Source organism: Nilaparvata lugens, chromosome X (assembly GCF_014356525.2).
Source record: "Nilaparvata lugens isolate BPH chromosome X, ASM1435652v1, whole genome shotgun sequence".
NCBI classification, from domain to species: domain Eukaryota; kingdom Metazoa; phylum Arthropoda; class Insecta; order Hemiptera; family Delphacidae; genus Nilaparvata; species Nilaparvata lugens.
The window spans coordinates 24045130-24062561 of NC_052518.1; the positions used below are offsets into that span (position 1 = coordinate 24045130).

The 17432-nt window shown below is 33.7% G+C and overlaps 1 protein-coding gene across 1 annotated transcript in view; it reads right to left on the reverse strand.

The window, feature by feature from the left end:
- Nucleotides 1–15792, reverse strand: part of LOC111047167 (transcriptional adapter 3) — a 29131-nt gene extending 13339 nt beyond the window's left edge. Inside the window, exons 1-8 of the mRNA XM_039443051.1 lie at nt 15548–15792; nt 14646–14830; nt 12790–12903; nt 12053–12172; nt 9995–10218; nt 8391–8497; nt 3909–3980; nt 281–402 (exon numbers count right to left, since the gene is read on the reverse strand). Coding sequence (XP_039298985.1) covers nt 281–402; nt 3909–3980; nt 8391–8497; nt 9995–10218; nt 12053–12172; nt 12790–12903; nt 14646–14830; nt 15548–15740 — 1137 coding nt within the window. The 5' untranslated portion in view covers nt 15741–15792. The remainder of the gene's footprint in view (nt 1–280; nt 403–3908; nt 3981–8390; nt 8498–9994; nt 10219–12052; nt 12173–12789; nt 12904–14645; nt 14831–15547) is intronic.
- Nucleotides 15793–17432: the final 1640 nt, after the last annotated feature.

Here is a 17432-nt window from a genome sequence, read left to right on the forward strand (position 1 = left end):
TTCAAATTTCCATATTAATATTGGCCTTATAGGTACCCTACCTACGTTCGCGATGATATGTTTTATGTACCATATTCATTTATTTACCGCCGTGATACCATATTACAAGATCCATGAGACCGCGGCAGTTTTCTTGACAGAACAACCTCTCAATAACGAATACCTTTCAGCAGCGAATTTTTTCTTGGGATAATCGACTTCGTTATACAGAGGTTCGACTGTATATTTAAAATCCACAACATACTTATTTTATTCTATCCTAGAAAAGTGAAGCATTTACCTGAGAAGGTAGAGGATCCAAAAAACCAATCAATTCCAAATTTTTGCGAGCGTTTCGTTCAAAACACAATGTATTATGAAGAAGTGGAATCTTCTTGAATGAATTTGGTACTGTATTTTCACCTACAACAGAGACATAACATAAATTAATATTATTCTTATTCATTGAATTATAATAAAAGTATTTTATTAAATGATTAATGACTTTGAAATCTCATGTCGTTGAAACAAGTCCATTACTGCAACCTATTATCAATCCATCTATCATTACTGTAATAAAATTAAAAGAAAGCTCCAATTTTAGTCAGACTAGTTTAATTTCAAAAATTGTTATTCACACAACACAAAATAGAATAGAAGAAACAATAGATAATACATTTTAAGGCTATGGTTGCCCATGTGCTAGAAAACAAAGATCATTGGAATGGGTAAGCAAGAAGGAAACAGGGAAGGGAGTGGCGGAAGATAATAGTACACATCAAATGTATGGCTTCAATAGCAAATTAATTTTTTTTAAAACAAAAATGGATTTGAAAGTATTTTTCGCTAATGAAAATTATACTACTAATAATCTCAGAACGTGAGCCAAATTCAAAAAAGGGCTATAACATTTACTACAAATCAAACAATAATTCAACTTAATCCAAACAATATTTTTTTATTTGGAAAATAAATTATATTGGGCTAACTTATGAATTTCCAACTCATATAAATTAACTGTCTCTTGATGGATTCTAAGCTTGTTATTAAACCAAAAAATCGTATAATATATTTTAGCTGTGGGTCTCTAGAATGATTGATGACAATGTTTTATATTAGCGCAAGAAAAAAATTCTGTGTTCAACAACTTTCATTGTATTAATTTATACAATGTTATTTTTTACGACAGCATTGAATATCAATTAATACTACTAATGGTTATTTTTTAGGACAGCATTCAAATCAACAAATGTTGGATGAATACAATACGGGTCTGTTAAAATTGACTTTTTTCAAGTTTTTGCATTATAAAAATTTCTTCCAAGTGACAATTTTAAGAAACTCCCCGTACTGTTATACAGTATTTTATGCTATTTATGTTTTAACAGTAAAACTAATTGACCGAAGCGAAGCTGAGGTCTCAGTTTCGACTCGATCGGCTGTTGTCTGTTTGTTTGTTTGTACCGCAGTTACGGTCGCAGTTATTGTCCGATTTGGATGAAATGTGGGATGCAAGTTCTTTGAAACAAGGTGCAGAAACGTATGTGTAACGATTTTTGATAAGACCTCCGGTTTTTTGTTATTTAAAAAACCGCAGACCAAATCCATCATGGAAGTACTTTTAGTTATCTAGCGTCTTTGAAGATACAGCACTTCATGTTCCTACTTTTTCGCCTTCAATAACAACAACTCACGGTAGTGTAGAGAGCTGGAGCGTTGGATCTCGCACTGTGGGACCCAGGTTCGAATCTCGGTTCGACCAGATTTTTTTTTGCAAACGATACTTTGTTTTATCTTATCTAATAATATAAATCATTATAAAACTAGTAGTTCTGCGAACAGTAGACATCGCTCATGAATACTTTCAATCTTATGAGAATAAGGGTCAGTAGAGTAAGTACAGCATATTGTGAAGATTTAGCCATGTCATCTATTATATTCTCAATTGAAAGTGCTAGAGACACTGTTTCCAGGGACACAGCACTTATCAAGGGGGTACCTTTATATCGTCTACATATTTACAATATTAACATATATTACAAATTTTCTAATTTCTAATAATTAAGAAATCGGTCAACTGACAGAAAAATGGAATATGCAGTAGGCAATTTAGACGATAGTGAGACGGAAAATGATTCTAAATAACATGGGTTTGTTGGTGACAATGGCATTAGGTTGCTAATGATGTTTTTCATGAAAAGTGGATTTGATGTTATGGCTTGCTATGCCTATGCAGAATGTTAATGCTCACAAATCGGTTTCCAATCTCATACCTAAAGGAAAACAAAAGACTTGACACTGTAGAGCGACACAAAAAATGCATATAATACAATAATTATTGTACCTGATAAACTAAAAATTCAGTTAAAAAATAACTAAAATAATAACTGATAGTTATGAATAAAAGAAGTTGGAGATTAAAGAAATGTTTATGATGTTAAATATTGTCTACAACTGAAATAGTTGTTGATTTATTAGTTGATTAATTTTATGATTATAAAAATTGTCCACAACTAAAATAGTTTAGTTATCTGTAACATAGATAATAATAGTTATTTATGTATTAATATTAAAGATTTTTTTAAAATAATTTATCCAATTTATTTGATAAATCAATTTAATAATAATAAGATGATGCAATTTAATTATTCTATATAGTAATAATAATAATAATAATTTTATAATGATACATTATTAGAATAAGATAAAACAATTAGTATCGTCTGCAAAAAAATCTGGTTGGAACGAGATTTGAACCTGGGTCCCACAGTATATCAAACCATCTTGGAAACCATGCCATCGTAACAGTGGATGCGAAAAAGTAACATGAATCGCTGTATCTTCAAAGATAGGAAAAGTAACTTTTGAGGTTAGTTTACGGTTTTTTAAATATTACAAAAAAACCGTAGGTCTTACCAAAAATCGTTACACATAAGTTTCTGCGCCTTGTTTCAAAGAACTTGCATACCAAATTTCATCCAAATCGGACAATAACTGCGGTACAAACAAGCAAACAAATAGACAAAAGCCGATCGAGTCGAAACTAAGACCTCAGCTTCGCTTCGGTCAATAAATTATTATGGTATTAGAATTATTATTATCATTAAATTGATGTATCAAATGATAAATTGGATAAATTATTAAAAAAACTCTTTATTGTATTGGAGTCCAAAACTGCAGTTGTAGAAAAAAATGTGTATGTGATTCCAGCGATAAAGTCAAGTTTTACGCTCTCAATACATAAATAACTATTATTGTCTATGTTACAGATAAGTCAACTATTTTTATCATCATAAAAATTTATCAACTAATAAATCAACAACTATTTAGTTGTAGACAATATTTAACATCATAAACATTTCTTCAACTGCACCAAAGGAGTCAATAAAAGGTTCAAAAATTCATTATATTTCACGAGTTTCAAGTTGAGAGATTGATCAGTAAGAGAGTGTTGAATTTGAATGTGTTCATTTCGTCGTTTTGCAGTAGTGTTTTTTTAAAGATTACGTCCTAAGGACTCCAGTTTGGAGTATAAGACAAGTCAGGTCAATAATTTTACATAATCAACACTAATTAAACATAATATAACACCAAGTAAATAAAACCTAGTCTTGGTTTGAAAGGAACTCTTGAACACTATAAAATACTCTATCAACTGAATATTTTTGAAGATCTTCAAATCATCATTACTTTCAAGGAGTTGTGGTAACTAGTTATAAAAAAGGTTTTATATAAAAATACGGAAATGAAATAGAATCAACTTTTAAAATACGTAGTAAATAAATACAGTTGATTAGAGAATGAAAATAAAAATCCAAGTACCGTACCCTTTTTTATGAAATCCAAAGAAGGGTACTTGAATTTTTATTTTCATTTTCATTCAAGAGCAGCCCTAACAAAAAAAGACAGTTGATTAGATTTCCACTCACCTCCTTTGCTTTCTATGTCTGGTGATGACATATCTAGTTTTTGTCTTTTCGCAAGAGGTTCATCGTCATTCGCTGTAATGGAAGATAAACGTGCATTTCAATTAGAAAAAAACTTACAGAAATGTTGACAATATTGTATATTAAGATTGTTGATGTTTAATAATCAAGATATTAAGTCCATTCTCGTATATGATTTGCACAGAACACCGTTGTTTTTCAAAAGGTTTTATGGCCAAAATCAACTGACTGAAACTTTACTAGATTTGAAAACACAATCGATGGAAATAAACTGCGAATTATACCTTACCAGTGAGTAATAATAAGTATTTATTTGACGAAATTAGCATCACTTTTACATAATGACTGCATAATTTATTTCACTATGAAAGTGATGACTTATATCAGCTTATTCAATACTCATTTTATAACTGTAAAAAGTCATTTATTTCATAAGTGGCTCATATCAGCTTATAATAATAGCTTATACGGGCGCAGTAGTATTTGTTCCAGCTTCGCAGTTACTCCCCTCATTAACAACTTCAACATCTAATAAATGAAGCTGGAAGCGCCTCCCCGTGGTGCGCCTGAATACCCAAATTCAGGATGGGGCCTCGAATTAGGGGAACAAAATCAAATACACACCTTAGCGGACCCGCAATAACATCTGCCGCATCTGCCGTCCCAAGGCATGGGTTTGGTAACTGTTGGATATTGGTAATGATTGTACTGATAAAGATGACATATTACCCCTACTAACTGCGCAAGGTACATTGGGGTACATTGAAGGAGCCAAGATTGTGCGTGCCGAGGACTACTAGTCCGAGAATCCTTCAACAAGTAGGTCATGACTGCAAGAGAAAATAGGTCCTTTTTAGGGCCAACCCTAGTGACTATCTCTATTAATATTGAGGGATTTTCAAGTACAAAAGGTACTTTATTAGCGGATATGTGTAGAAGACAAAAATGTGACATATTATTGATTCAGGAGACACATCGTGGAGAGGCTGATCGTAGACCTACAATTGAGGGAATGAATCTTGTCATTGAGAGACCACATGAACAATATGGCAGTGCAATCTTTGTGAGACAAGGACTCAGCATAACATCTACTGCCTTGACAGAAGTGAACAATGTGGAAATTCTCACTATTGGAACCCCACAGTTTTCAGTCTCCTCAGTATACAAGCCACCACAGGCATGTTTCTCATTCGCTGAGCCTATCAACTTTTCTTGTGACAAGATAAACCTTGTGTTGGGCGATTTTAACTGTCACAGTGAAGCATGGGGTTATCAACATTCGGATCAAAACGGATTGTTACTTGAATCATGGGCTGAAGCTAAGGATCTCCAATTGCTACATGATCCAAAACTACCTGCATCGTTCAACAGCAGCAGATGGAGAAGGGGTTACAACCCTGACAACATCTTTGTGAGCAGTAAAATAGCAGCCCAGTGCACAAAAGTTGTTGAACAACCAATTCCACGCTCTCAGCATAGGCCCATAGTGTGTTTTGTCAGGGCAATTGTAACACCAGAGAAGGTGCCTTTCAAAAGGAGGTTCAATTTTAAAAAGGCAAATTGGATTGACTTTCAAGAACAATTAGATCAAAGAATTCAAGAAATTGTTCCATCTCCAGAGAAATATGATGAATTTGTTCTCTTAGTGAAACAAATATCAAGGAGAAATATTCCAAGGGGATGTCGAACCAACTACATTCGAGGTTTAACTGGAGAAAGCATACCTCTTTTGGAGAAATACCAGGAGCTCTTTGAACAGAACCCTTTTGATGAGGAAACTATAGAAGCTGGAGAAGAACTGATGCAGATACTAGCTGAAGAAAAGAGACGTCGATGGTGTACACTGGTTGAGGATCTTGATATGAAGCAGAATAGTAGGCAAGCCTGGAGACTTCTCAAAAATCTAAGTGGAGATCCAACAAAGCCCCATCAGAATCACACTACTGTTACTGCAGACAATGTAGCAACACAGCTGTTGAAAAGTGGAAAATCCCATGGCAGGAAGGAACGGACACGACTGAGAAGGAGTGGCAGGAATGGTAACAAAGAGAGTGGAGCGCTGGACCTTCCTTTCTCAGTAGAAGAGCTCAGCCTGGCAATCAGAGGCATGAAAGAAAACAAGGCAGCGGGAACAGATGACATAAGAACAGAACAAATAAAGCATTTTGGACCTGCTGTTCTGAAGTGGATTGTACAGCTGATGAATACTTGCCTGAATAAACTGAATATTCCAAAAATGTGGAGACAGGCTAGAGTGGTGGCTTTGTTGAAGCCTGGGAAAGATCCAAGTGATGCCAAAAGCTACCGGCCAATAGCATTGCTCTGCCATCTATATAAGGTCCTTGAGCGAATGATCTTGAATCGTGCTGCAGGAAATCTGGACAGTAAATTGATCAAAGAACAAGCAGTCTTTCGACCAGGGGAATCATGCTGTGGACAAATTTTAAATCTTACTCAACATATTGAGGATGGGTATGAGAAGAAGCTGATAACTGGAGTGGCTTTCATAGACCTTACAGCTGCATATGATACTGTCAACCACAGAAAACTGCTCAAGAAACTGTATCACATTACTGGGGATTACAAACTTACAATGGTGATGGGCTGCTTCTTACAGAACAAAAGATTCTGTGTACAATTGAATGGCAGGATGAGCAGATGGCGTACACAGAAAAATGGTTTGCCACAAGGAAGTGTCTTGTCGCCAATACTGTACAATATTTACACAAATGATTTGCCTATCCCCAACAATGCAAGGCTTTTTATGTATGCAGATGATACAGCAGTTGCAGTTCAAGAAAATAATTTTGAGGATACATCTCAAAACCTATCCAGTGCATTAGAAGAGTTGGCAATATATTATGATAGTAACTATCTCAAGCCAAATCCTAGCAAGACACAGGTTTGTGCATTTCACCTGCGAAACCGTGATGCAGGAGTTGAGCTGGATATAACATGGAGAGGTAATAGGCTTGAACACTGCAGAACACCCAAGTATCTGGGGGTGGCTCTAGACAGGACACTCTCATTCAAACAGCACTGCCTTAACACAAAGTCTAAAGTGAGTGCCAGAAATAACATCATCCGGAGGCTGACTAATTATGCATGGGGTGCTCATCCTACAACTCTAAGAACATCAGCAATGGCTTTGTGCATCTCAGCTGCGGAATATGCATCTCCGGTCTGGAGCTCTTCCGGTCTGAAAAACTCTACCCTATTGCAGGAATAGCTCCACCTAATGTGAGGAGAGAAGTGGCTGCTGATGCTGAGAGAGCAAAACAAGAGAATGATCCCCGCCATCCACTCCATGATTATGTCCAGCTAGACCGTCGGCTTAAATCAAGGAAAAGTTTTATGGCAAGAACAAAGGCACTTGACCAATCAAAAGAAGAGAGCCGCTTAAACAGATGGAGAAATGTGCTGAACCATCAATATCAAATAGCGCCATATGAAAGAATAAGCGCTGGACATAATCTGGACTACACGATTTGGAGGACTCTCAATAGAATGAGAACCGGAGTACCCAGATGTAAGACCAATATGTTGAAATGGGGAATACTTCCTGGCGGGAACGCTCTATGTGAGTGTGGAGTGAGACAGGATCCGGAGCATTTAATGGTCTGCGGGATACTTCAAGTGACATGCACTCCTGATGATTTGATAACAGCCAATGACAAAGCCGTAAAGGTGGCTACAGCACTGAGAGAACGGGCGTTGTCATGAATCACAACGATTCAAAAGTCATTTCAACTGGCGTCTTTAAATTTCCGACATTATTGACGCACATCATCACTCATAAAGTTTTCTACATAAACTTGAATTTTTCCGTAGATTTCTGCTGAACTATAGAATTTCGCTTGAAAAAAACTAATAAAGCTAAATTACAAAATAAAAACAAGTGTATTTTTATAGCTATTTCGAAATAAATTACAAATGAATCTAGCTCTTGGCGGAAGACCTAATTGAGGCGGCCATATTTCTGGGTCTATAACTTGACAACAATAGACAATGTGGACGTGCCGATCACAGAGCATTTGGTGGGGAGGTCAGGCTGTTGAGATTTGTGAAGATCGCCCCCCCCCCCAAGGACCTCGTCTATGTTTCATGATATAGCCTATGATCGAATGTTGAAAAAATGACCCTTGTATAATTATATTAATAATCTTATTTATAAGTATAAAATCAACGCTGATAAAGCAATAGCTGATATGAGTAATTACGTTTTTACTTACACAAGAACAAAAGTTTTGTCTCTTCTTTCGATGAACAGACTATAGAGAATTGAATTTGGCAGACTAGATACTGAGCTTCTTAAATGAAAATCATATTACTGAAAAAACTATTTTCAATCATGAATTGAAGCTATACTTACCAATAAGCAATACCCCTATTGTAAAAATCAACTGCTTTGCACACCTTATTCAACTGGAGAACCAAATTAAAAAGACTAGATACTGAACTTACTTTTTATTCTACTCCCCTGGAATAGAGCAAGAGATAATGAAGGATTCTCTTCTAGAACAGCTGAGATCATGCGTTGTGCCAGTGGTCCAGGAATGCGATCTTTCATACTGGAAATAATAATAAATGTTATTTCCATTGATATACAAATAAGCAATATAATCAATAAAATGTGCATAATATTCAAAAATACAATATATTAAATTTACTACAAATATAAATAAATTGCATTTTTTCTAAAATTAATCTACTCAACTATGGGAAGCCCATGTTCTAGAGCAGGTGTAGCAGTAATACAGTTAAATTAAAAGTGGGGGTGCAAATACATTGGGTAAGTGAACTCACATATTGTTCGAAATTATGTTTTCTATATTATGTCTTCCAGTTGTTGTGATCCAGTTTTTAATAGCGCATTTAAATTTTCTTAAGTTTTCTATAATCTTGATGTGTACAGGAAGTAAATTGTGGAGTTTTGGTGCTAGGTGGTTGAAGTGTCGTTGGTATGTTGCCTTCCTAGCCACGTTCGTGATAAGAAGGCTTCTATTTCTATAATAACATTGATCAAACATCTATAGTAAACACTGGTAAGAGTCGAGATTCTTCAGACATGATTTTATAGTACTGTAGGTACTTTGTTACAACCATAAAAACAGATTATGTTTTTTCCTACAACAAGAACGATATTTTCCCATTGGAGATAGGTAATAAATTTAATGATACGATGTAAATGATATGTGAGGATTTGAATACAAACAACTGTCATAGCATTATCAAATATTTCATAGAATACACTGTATTGTGATTAGACACAAAATAGCGCCTATTTCCTGACAGTAGACACAGCAAATGTACTGAAATAGGAACTCACATAAGACTGATGACTAAATGTTGGACTCTTTTTTCAGAACTTATATGATAAGCTTGAAAATAATATGAACTGGAATTATTATATGCTTCGATTAATGCTAATAAACAGCCAACATAATTTTGAGAATATCCCATGTTATAATAGTATGAGCATGCAGTGTTATAATAGTTTGAGTATGTTTATATTATGCTAATACGTTCACGATGTTGGTGTTAATGGATTATCTGAAAATTATATAAAGAATAAAAATTGAACTGCTGACTGCTATTTTTCCAACGCTGCCTTGTTGTTATGCCTTTAGTGCGCTTTGAGCACGACAGCCACTAGTACTTTACGACAGCCACTGAAATATTTTGAATACTTTATGCTCTTAATCCTCAAAGTGTTATCCTTATTTTTTAATTGAGAAAAGTGATTTTATTAGCACTACACATTCAGATGATACACGTAGTAAGCAGTGTGGAAACAGTGAGTAAGAAAACAAAGAAGAAGAAGATGAACAAACGAGAAAAAATATTCTTATCATGCTGGTCAGCACCCATTACCCAATGATTTAGTGGATTATAAATCAAGTCAAATGTTCATTTGTTGACGATTCCCTCATATTTCTATAAGTTGTGCGTGAGCAATGATGCAATAAATTCTATAATCGTTTTAGAATGGGCTCAAGTACAACAAATTTATCATTGAGCATCAGTACAAAAGGAGAAAGACTAAAGAATGGATTCGAAATAGTTACCAAATTTTTTCGCCTTTCTTGGAATAATCTTTGGTGTCTTTGGGCTCGGTAATTGAGGTGGTTGTGGCTGCTGGGGTACCATCAGCTTTCCTCTTCATTTTTGAAACATCACGTTCGTCAGCGATATCTTCGTCGTTCCAAACCTGAGTATAATGCTTTCCAAGTGGTGGAATCTTTCTCGCTTGTGCTTCTTTTTCACAACTTTCAATCAGTTCCTTGAGAAGCTGCGATCATAAAGATATGCCCATTGAAATAGAATGTTTCATGGTGACGCAATTAGTACTATCAATTTTTAGAAATTTCAGTGAACTTTGTTCTATAATAATTGAGTTTTTACAAGCATTGCTGAGAAGAATACTATTCAGTCACATTTCAGACATATATTCTCGTTTACATTCTCGTCAACAATTGCCTTTATTGAGGGCAAAGTTGGGAACCCAGATCCTCACTGGATCTGCAAACCCTCTAAACGATTTTATTGATATAAGATATTGATACTGTTACCTATTAATATTGATACCTTTGCTTCGCAATGTACAGGTATGTGTTCCTCTACTTGATTACTCGTAAGAGTACCTAACTAGAGACCCCCTGGGTTGAAGAACTCGCTTATGAACTGTTGTATTGATCTCTGAGATCCGCAACAGAGTTGGTGAGAATTATTAAGGAAACAGCTAAATATATATTTTACAAGTAGTATGATATTATTACAGTAGTAGGTTCCATGGGGATCCTATTCCAATTGAAAAAAAAATACTTTCTGTCGCTTCAAAACTTTTGTCCGCCATCTTGGATCAGTCATATGGATCCAACTTCATTTTTTTCAAATGGGAAGGTGGTCATATGATACATGATTTCGATGCAGAATTTCAAAGGAAAATTAATGGCGAAACCCGCACATCGATATCTCAAACTGTTTCAATGATCTCAACATTTGAAGATACTAATAAATGAGTACCTATACATTGAATAATCAAGTGTTAGTGAACAATAATAGTAGATTCTACTCACAAATTCAACACTGAACAAAAAAAAACAGCAACTGCTATCACAAGTAGTATTATGAATTGCTTATATGTTACAGACACGCAGACATACGTTAAAGGAAGCGAGTTGAAATAAAACTTATAAATTTATGTTTTGTATTATTCAGCTGAAATCATGTGTCGTCGCATAAAGTCTGTTTGTCTGATATCTCCCAAATAGCATCAGCTTTTTTTAAATGAATGAAAACATTTGAGAAATAGCATGCAATTAATTCCAGCTGACTAAATAATAAAATCAAAACAATTATTTTCTAATGTACGTTCATTTTTATTTTTATATTTGAAAAAGGACGAAGGAGTGAAGCAATTTTGTTGTCCAACAAACTTGACCTGTAAAAGGGTTCGAAGAATTCGTGTTCAAAATTTGAAGCTGATTGATCAGTTCTCTCTAAAGTTCTTGTCGAACATACAAACAGACAAAATACGACTTTGGCCTTCAGTAAGTCAAAAGTGAGAACTTCGCTAACGCTCGTTCAAATATTGATATTTATATCCCCAAATACACAACCAATGATTTCTATAGGTAGATGAATCATTCTACGGTATCAAAGAAAGTTTCAATTGCATGATTACTAGAGAAATCATAAATTGATAATTTCCAATATTTTATCAATTGACAACCCACGAAATCTATAAGAATTTTTCATCTTAAACAAGTTTTCTTCAATAAAATTTAGATCACATTGAAATTAATATGGTTACTGATGTGGATACGCCATCACATTGAGCTTATTTCATTTGTTAGCTTCAGTATCTTCTGTGGGGTTTTGTGATATGTTGAAGGAAGGGTCTGTTTTCATATGAAAGTCAGATTTAAACCTATTGGGCGTTTTTACACTTATCGATTTCTGTCAGGACAGAAAGCCCTTTAATTGAATGATGGTCAATACACCAACACAATCGGAGAGATTTCTGTCCTAACGTGTCGGCGAGAAATCGTTGAAACGGCAACTGAATGAATTGATAGAACTGAATTAACTTTTTTTGTCAATATTTGAGAACTACTTTCTACCTTGATATCTTCAGCAGATATATCTCCACAAAATTGCTCGACATAGGCCCAAAATTTATTTGCAGTTTCGTTCATTTTTGCTATTGCACTGCTTAATCCATCGGCATCGGACATTGCTTCCTGAAAAAGATAATACCAGAGTTATGAAGACAAATGACAAATAAACATTCATATTTGTACATTGCAGGAAAATCTTATATTTAAAATATGTCTAAGATGAAGAACTGATTCAACGAAAAGTAAACATTTTTTCTTGAATAAGTTTAATACATCATTATATTTGTGTGGTTACTTTTTAAAGACGTCCGCTACTATGTTGTCTGATACAACTTTCTTCATTATATTTCCTGATGACTGGGAACTTGGTAATTTGACATTAAATCTGAATTATCGATTTTCAAGAAATAATAAGAAAATAAAAACATTGTACCGTCAAATTGCGATATTTTTTCGGTGAATTATATCAGTGATACGGACATACGGTATTAGTAGAATTTTTAATAGATCTGAAAAGCTAGCCGTTTCTTCTTTTTTATTTTCTTGATCATTTATTATTGCCCAAGTGAAGTTCTATACTCATAACATCATTTATTGTTTGAGCTTACATAAATTATGCTGAATAAAGGTATTTGGATAAGGATTTTATTTTATAACTGGCATAGAAATTGTCATTGAAAATAATTTTATTAATCACTATCTCGAGAAGAATCTGGGGAGTACTTCATATTCATACTTACAGAATCAGTATTCAACATCGAAGATGATTTGAGTTTATTTTTGTGACTATTTGAATTTCTTGAATCCTTGAACGGTTTACCAATCTTCAATAAAGTCCTTTCTTCATTTTTTTTCTGAAAACATTGTAACGTTAAGAAAGAACAACGAATATTCATAATAATATAATTACATTTACTCATTAAATTTTATAATGTAATGATTTTATTTTATAATAATAAACATTTCATTTTATAATTAATGAAATATTTTATTGCTGTATTGAAGATGAATTTAGAAGCTTTTGATTCTTTAGTAAGAATCGATTAATCTAATTTTTATCATAATTAAAACTATGATAAAAACGCTCAAAATAGGTACAAAATTAAAAGAAATACTGCTGCATCTTAGGTAAGATGAAACACACATTTCTTCATCAAGAGTATGATTATTCTCAGACAAATGAATAGTACCCATCTGAGGCATTTAGACGTTCATCTACATTTTTACACGTTTGAGAAACAGGTACAAAAATTATAGTTTCTTGGTTCTTCACAGCATGATTCTTCTCAACCTAATAAATCGTATAAAATACTAATGTTTTGTACAGTTCAGTTTACTACAGGTAAATGTTCAGTATGCAACAGTACTGCTGTAAGTTAAGAATTAGAGGAAATATACATTTATTACTAGTAGGAAACCAAATAAAGTGCTTTGAACTTTTTTATGGTGCTTATAACTTATAATATCACATCCACTATTTATAGTCGATTCATCGGAAGGAGAGCCCATAGCCAGTGAGTATAGAATGTAATTTACATTCTATACTCACTGCCCATAACATTGAATTTGAGCCTTATTGCATATAAAAGTGATAACTCATACCCATTGTTTATTGCTGAACTCGCAAATATCATTCAACAATGCTATCTTTTACACTGAATCGTATATTTTGATTATTCAACTCAGTCTGATGATAGGTGGCTACTGTAAATTGGTTTTGCTTAGTGAATTGGTTCCAAAATCCACTTACACACGCGCATGTTTGTTTACATTGTATCTCGGCTCCCAGAACCGTCTATAGACACTGACTAGCATTTTACTTCCATAAATTAATTCTGTTTTCAATATTATCAGCGGAATCAATTGGAAATAGTATTACTAGGGATTTAATATATACGAATTGATATTTATTCAATTATTTAGAATTACACAACATTCAGAAATTATGAAGAATTGAGAAATTGGGTGTGCCGAAAAGTAGTGTACTTCAAATTTATACCTAATATCTTGACTACGAATACAGTTTTTATTTCATTCAATTTGGAGACTAAATTGAAATGATTATTTTTTTCTTTATAATTAATAACGTTATTATTACTGTTTTCTTGTGATATTCAATTGAGTGAGTTGTGAATATAGCCTACTTATAGAATTACTTGAAATGCCTCCCAGAGCCAAGCGTTGTTTTTCTGGGAGAGCCTGTTATTATCATAAGATAAAACTTTCTTCAATTTAAAACTTTATGGTAGGCCTATATTAAGATCTACTTTCGTCTTAACAAAGTTTTTGTTTCATAGTAGGAAAAATGGTAATATATTTGATCTTGTTAATATAATGTCTTGTTAACTTATAGCAGTTCAATGGAAGACAACTAGAAGTGGTATCTAAATAATTTTTACTGAACATTTTCCAAAGATCTGTGGCAACTAATGAGATCGAGCTCCAAGAGGACTGAATCTACATCGGATCTACATTACGGATCAAGCTATTTTTTTCAATGTTTTGTTTAGATTCTAACTAGCAAACTGAAAATATTGTTGTGAATGCTGTTCTCTATATTGTTACAAGATAAGATACGTAATAAGATCCAACTTACAGGTTGGTTGGTTTTATTACTGATAGGTAAACTTCCTTTCTTATCTTCCATGTTATTCAGTATATCGATTTCGTTGTTCAGGTTCATTTTCCTAATCACAACACTGGACAGCATGGTTTCTAGCTCTTCTTGAAGTTGATTGAGATCGGCCATATTGATGTTTTCCTCTTTCGATCTCAGGAGAACTGTGGAATAAAAAATGAGAATTATTTCAGATTCAAAGTACTATTTTCACCTACTTCCTACTGTCTTAATCTAACCCTTTCCCAATATGAAATTCTTGAACAGAAATTTTATCTCACAAACAATCAAGAACAAGAATAGTGCCTATTTATGCAAATAATTTATAGAATGAAAACTTGTTTTTTTAATCGATAACAGAGAACACAAAATATTCACATTAAGAGCAAATATTGAGAATATAATTAGGCTGTGTAACGGTTTATACCTGCTTTGGTTTAACCGCCGCTTCCATACAATATAAAAACAAAAATTGTTATCTGGCGTTTTGAGCTGCAGTTACAATGGAAAAAATCAAATATTTTTTAAAATTAAATTTTGAAAATAATAAAAATGGTAGGCTACTGTGGTATAAGGATATGGTGTGTAGGCTACTTTATTGATTACTTTGGTAAAAATATATGTTTACAAATTGGTAATAGGTTTTACAATACACGATACTGAAGAGTAATATTCAAGTATAAAAGTGTCATAGATGAATTGTGATGCTTGGGTAATATATCTCTACTATTACAATGCACGGAGGTATCCCTATGCAGCAGTTAAAAATACAACTCAAATATTAGATCATTTTTAGTATTGTTAAGAGAAGTGAGTAGGCTACTATGATTTTCTTTTAATTATGAGAAAAACATTGTTTGTAATTTGCAATGGATACTTACTGGATGTCATGCAAGGCAGTTTTGCCTTGGTCATAATCCTGAGATCCGGAAATGAGAGGACACATTCCTCTACTGGATCACTTGCTTTTTGGAATCGACCATCCTTCATTTTTGACAGCACATTGCTTGCACCATTTACATTACTCCTTGTGTTATCTTTAGGCTTCACGCCCTTTTTAACAACATGCTTCATGTTTGTAGATTGGTAATGTCTTTTTATCGGCCTGTAATTGAAACGGAAATAAGTCTTACAAACACTCAGAAGACAAAATAATATTTATATTTGAGTAAAGAACTAATATTGGACATCAAGAGATTAATATGCAGAATTAATTCATTTTCCCAACATATTTTTAAAAGATAAGAATAGTAAATACCATTGCAAGGGTGAAGTTTAGGATGGTTTATCAATTTTATTTTATTTAGATTTTCTGTAGGTTATTGACCTTTTCTTGAATGTTGAAGAAACCATTTCATGAACGATGATAATATTTGATTTTATTGAAAACATCTAATGCTATAATTTGAAATAGTTAATTTTTGGATAGTATTAGTGAATTGCATATTGAATGTCTATTCATATTGAATCACGTCTAAAATATATGTAATCAGTGTTGGCTTCTAAATAACACACTTGCAACTAAGAACAGAATTTGGTCATTGAACGAAGCTGAAGAGAACGATGGAAAAAAGTTAGTTTTGAAAAATGTTCCCGTAAGGCACTACTGAAATATTAAAGCGACTTGATCAATCGGCAACGCAGCATGTTTTCAAAAGGTGACTCAGACTAAACGATTCCCATATCGACTGCTCCACGAATGCGCGACTACGTTGTTCGGTAACTTGACATGCTGGTCGCCAATAGACCTATTACAGAGTAATTTCGATAAAGAGTGGTTTATAGACTTGAAGTGGAGTAGCGTAAACATGAACGAACACACCTTCAATTTTCAAATTTGTTGAAAAAGTAGAACAATTTCCTAATTAACAACAATTATTAACTTGAAGATTACCAAAGGAAAAACGTATAGAAATATAGAAATATCAGAATTTTAATGAATCGAACAACTACTAGAGTACTGGGAAGTAAGTGGACGTCTCCACCGTTCACAGGCCAGTTATAGAGTTTCTGCACTGAAATTCTTTAACAAGCTGCCTCCTGATGTGAAGCAGTTGAATGAGGCCGCCTTCAAGAGAGCCGTCAGAAAGCTGCTTTGTGATAAGGAATGAATTTTTGAGTGATGATTTCAAGATTGGTCACTGTTCTATCTGTCATCTGAATAGTAGTGTTATTATGTGTATTGAAATTGAATTCTATGACACCATCGATCCTACAAGTGTGGATAATGGATGAAGCAGAAGGTATTAAAGGTGATGAGCAAGACAAGCGACTGAAGTCGTAATGGTCGATGTACTAGAGTACCCGCAACTCTGATAAAATAATTTGAATACTGCAAGTCTGCACATAGGAGAATCGCAACATATGAAACCGAGTAAATGAAACATAAAATTTAGTTTCTATGAAACCGATACATAAGATTAACCCAGAACAGTGTACACTGTTTAATGAAACAACGTTTCACAAAAATCTCGTAGCAAGAAAAAATAAAGGTTGGATTCCATTGGAATCGGTTCAGATGCTGAACACTCTCGTAGTTGAACAATAGCCTAATTATCATACTTATATAGATAACCCTATGTTATATAATTATGAATGGATGTTTGCTGGAATAATAATCATCAATTCTCTATTTAATTCAACTACCTACATGAATAATGGCCAACTATGAGTGAGAATAATGGTTTTAAAAAACGTGGTGCACAGCTTAATTATTCAAGATTATTTTCAAAATGTGTTGACACTCTGGTTAATCTTGGGGTCGCT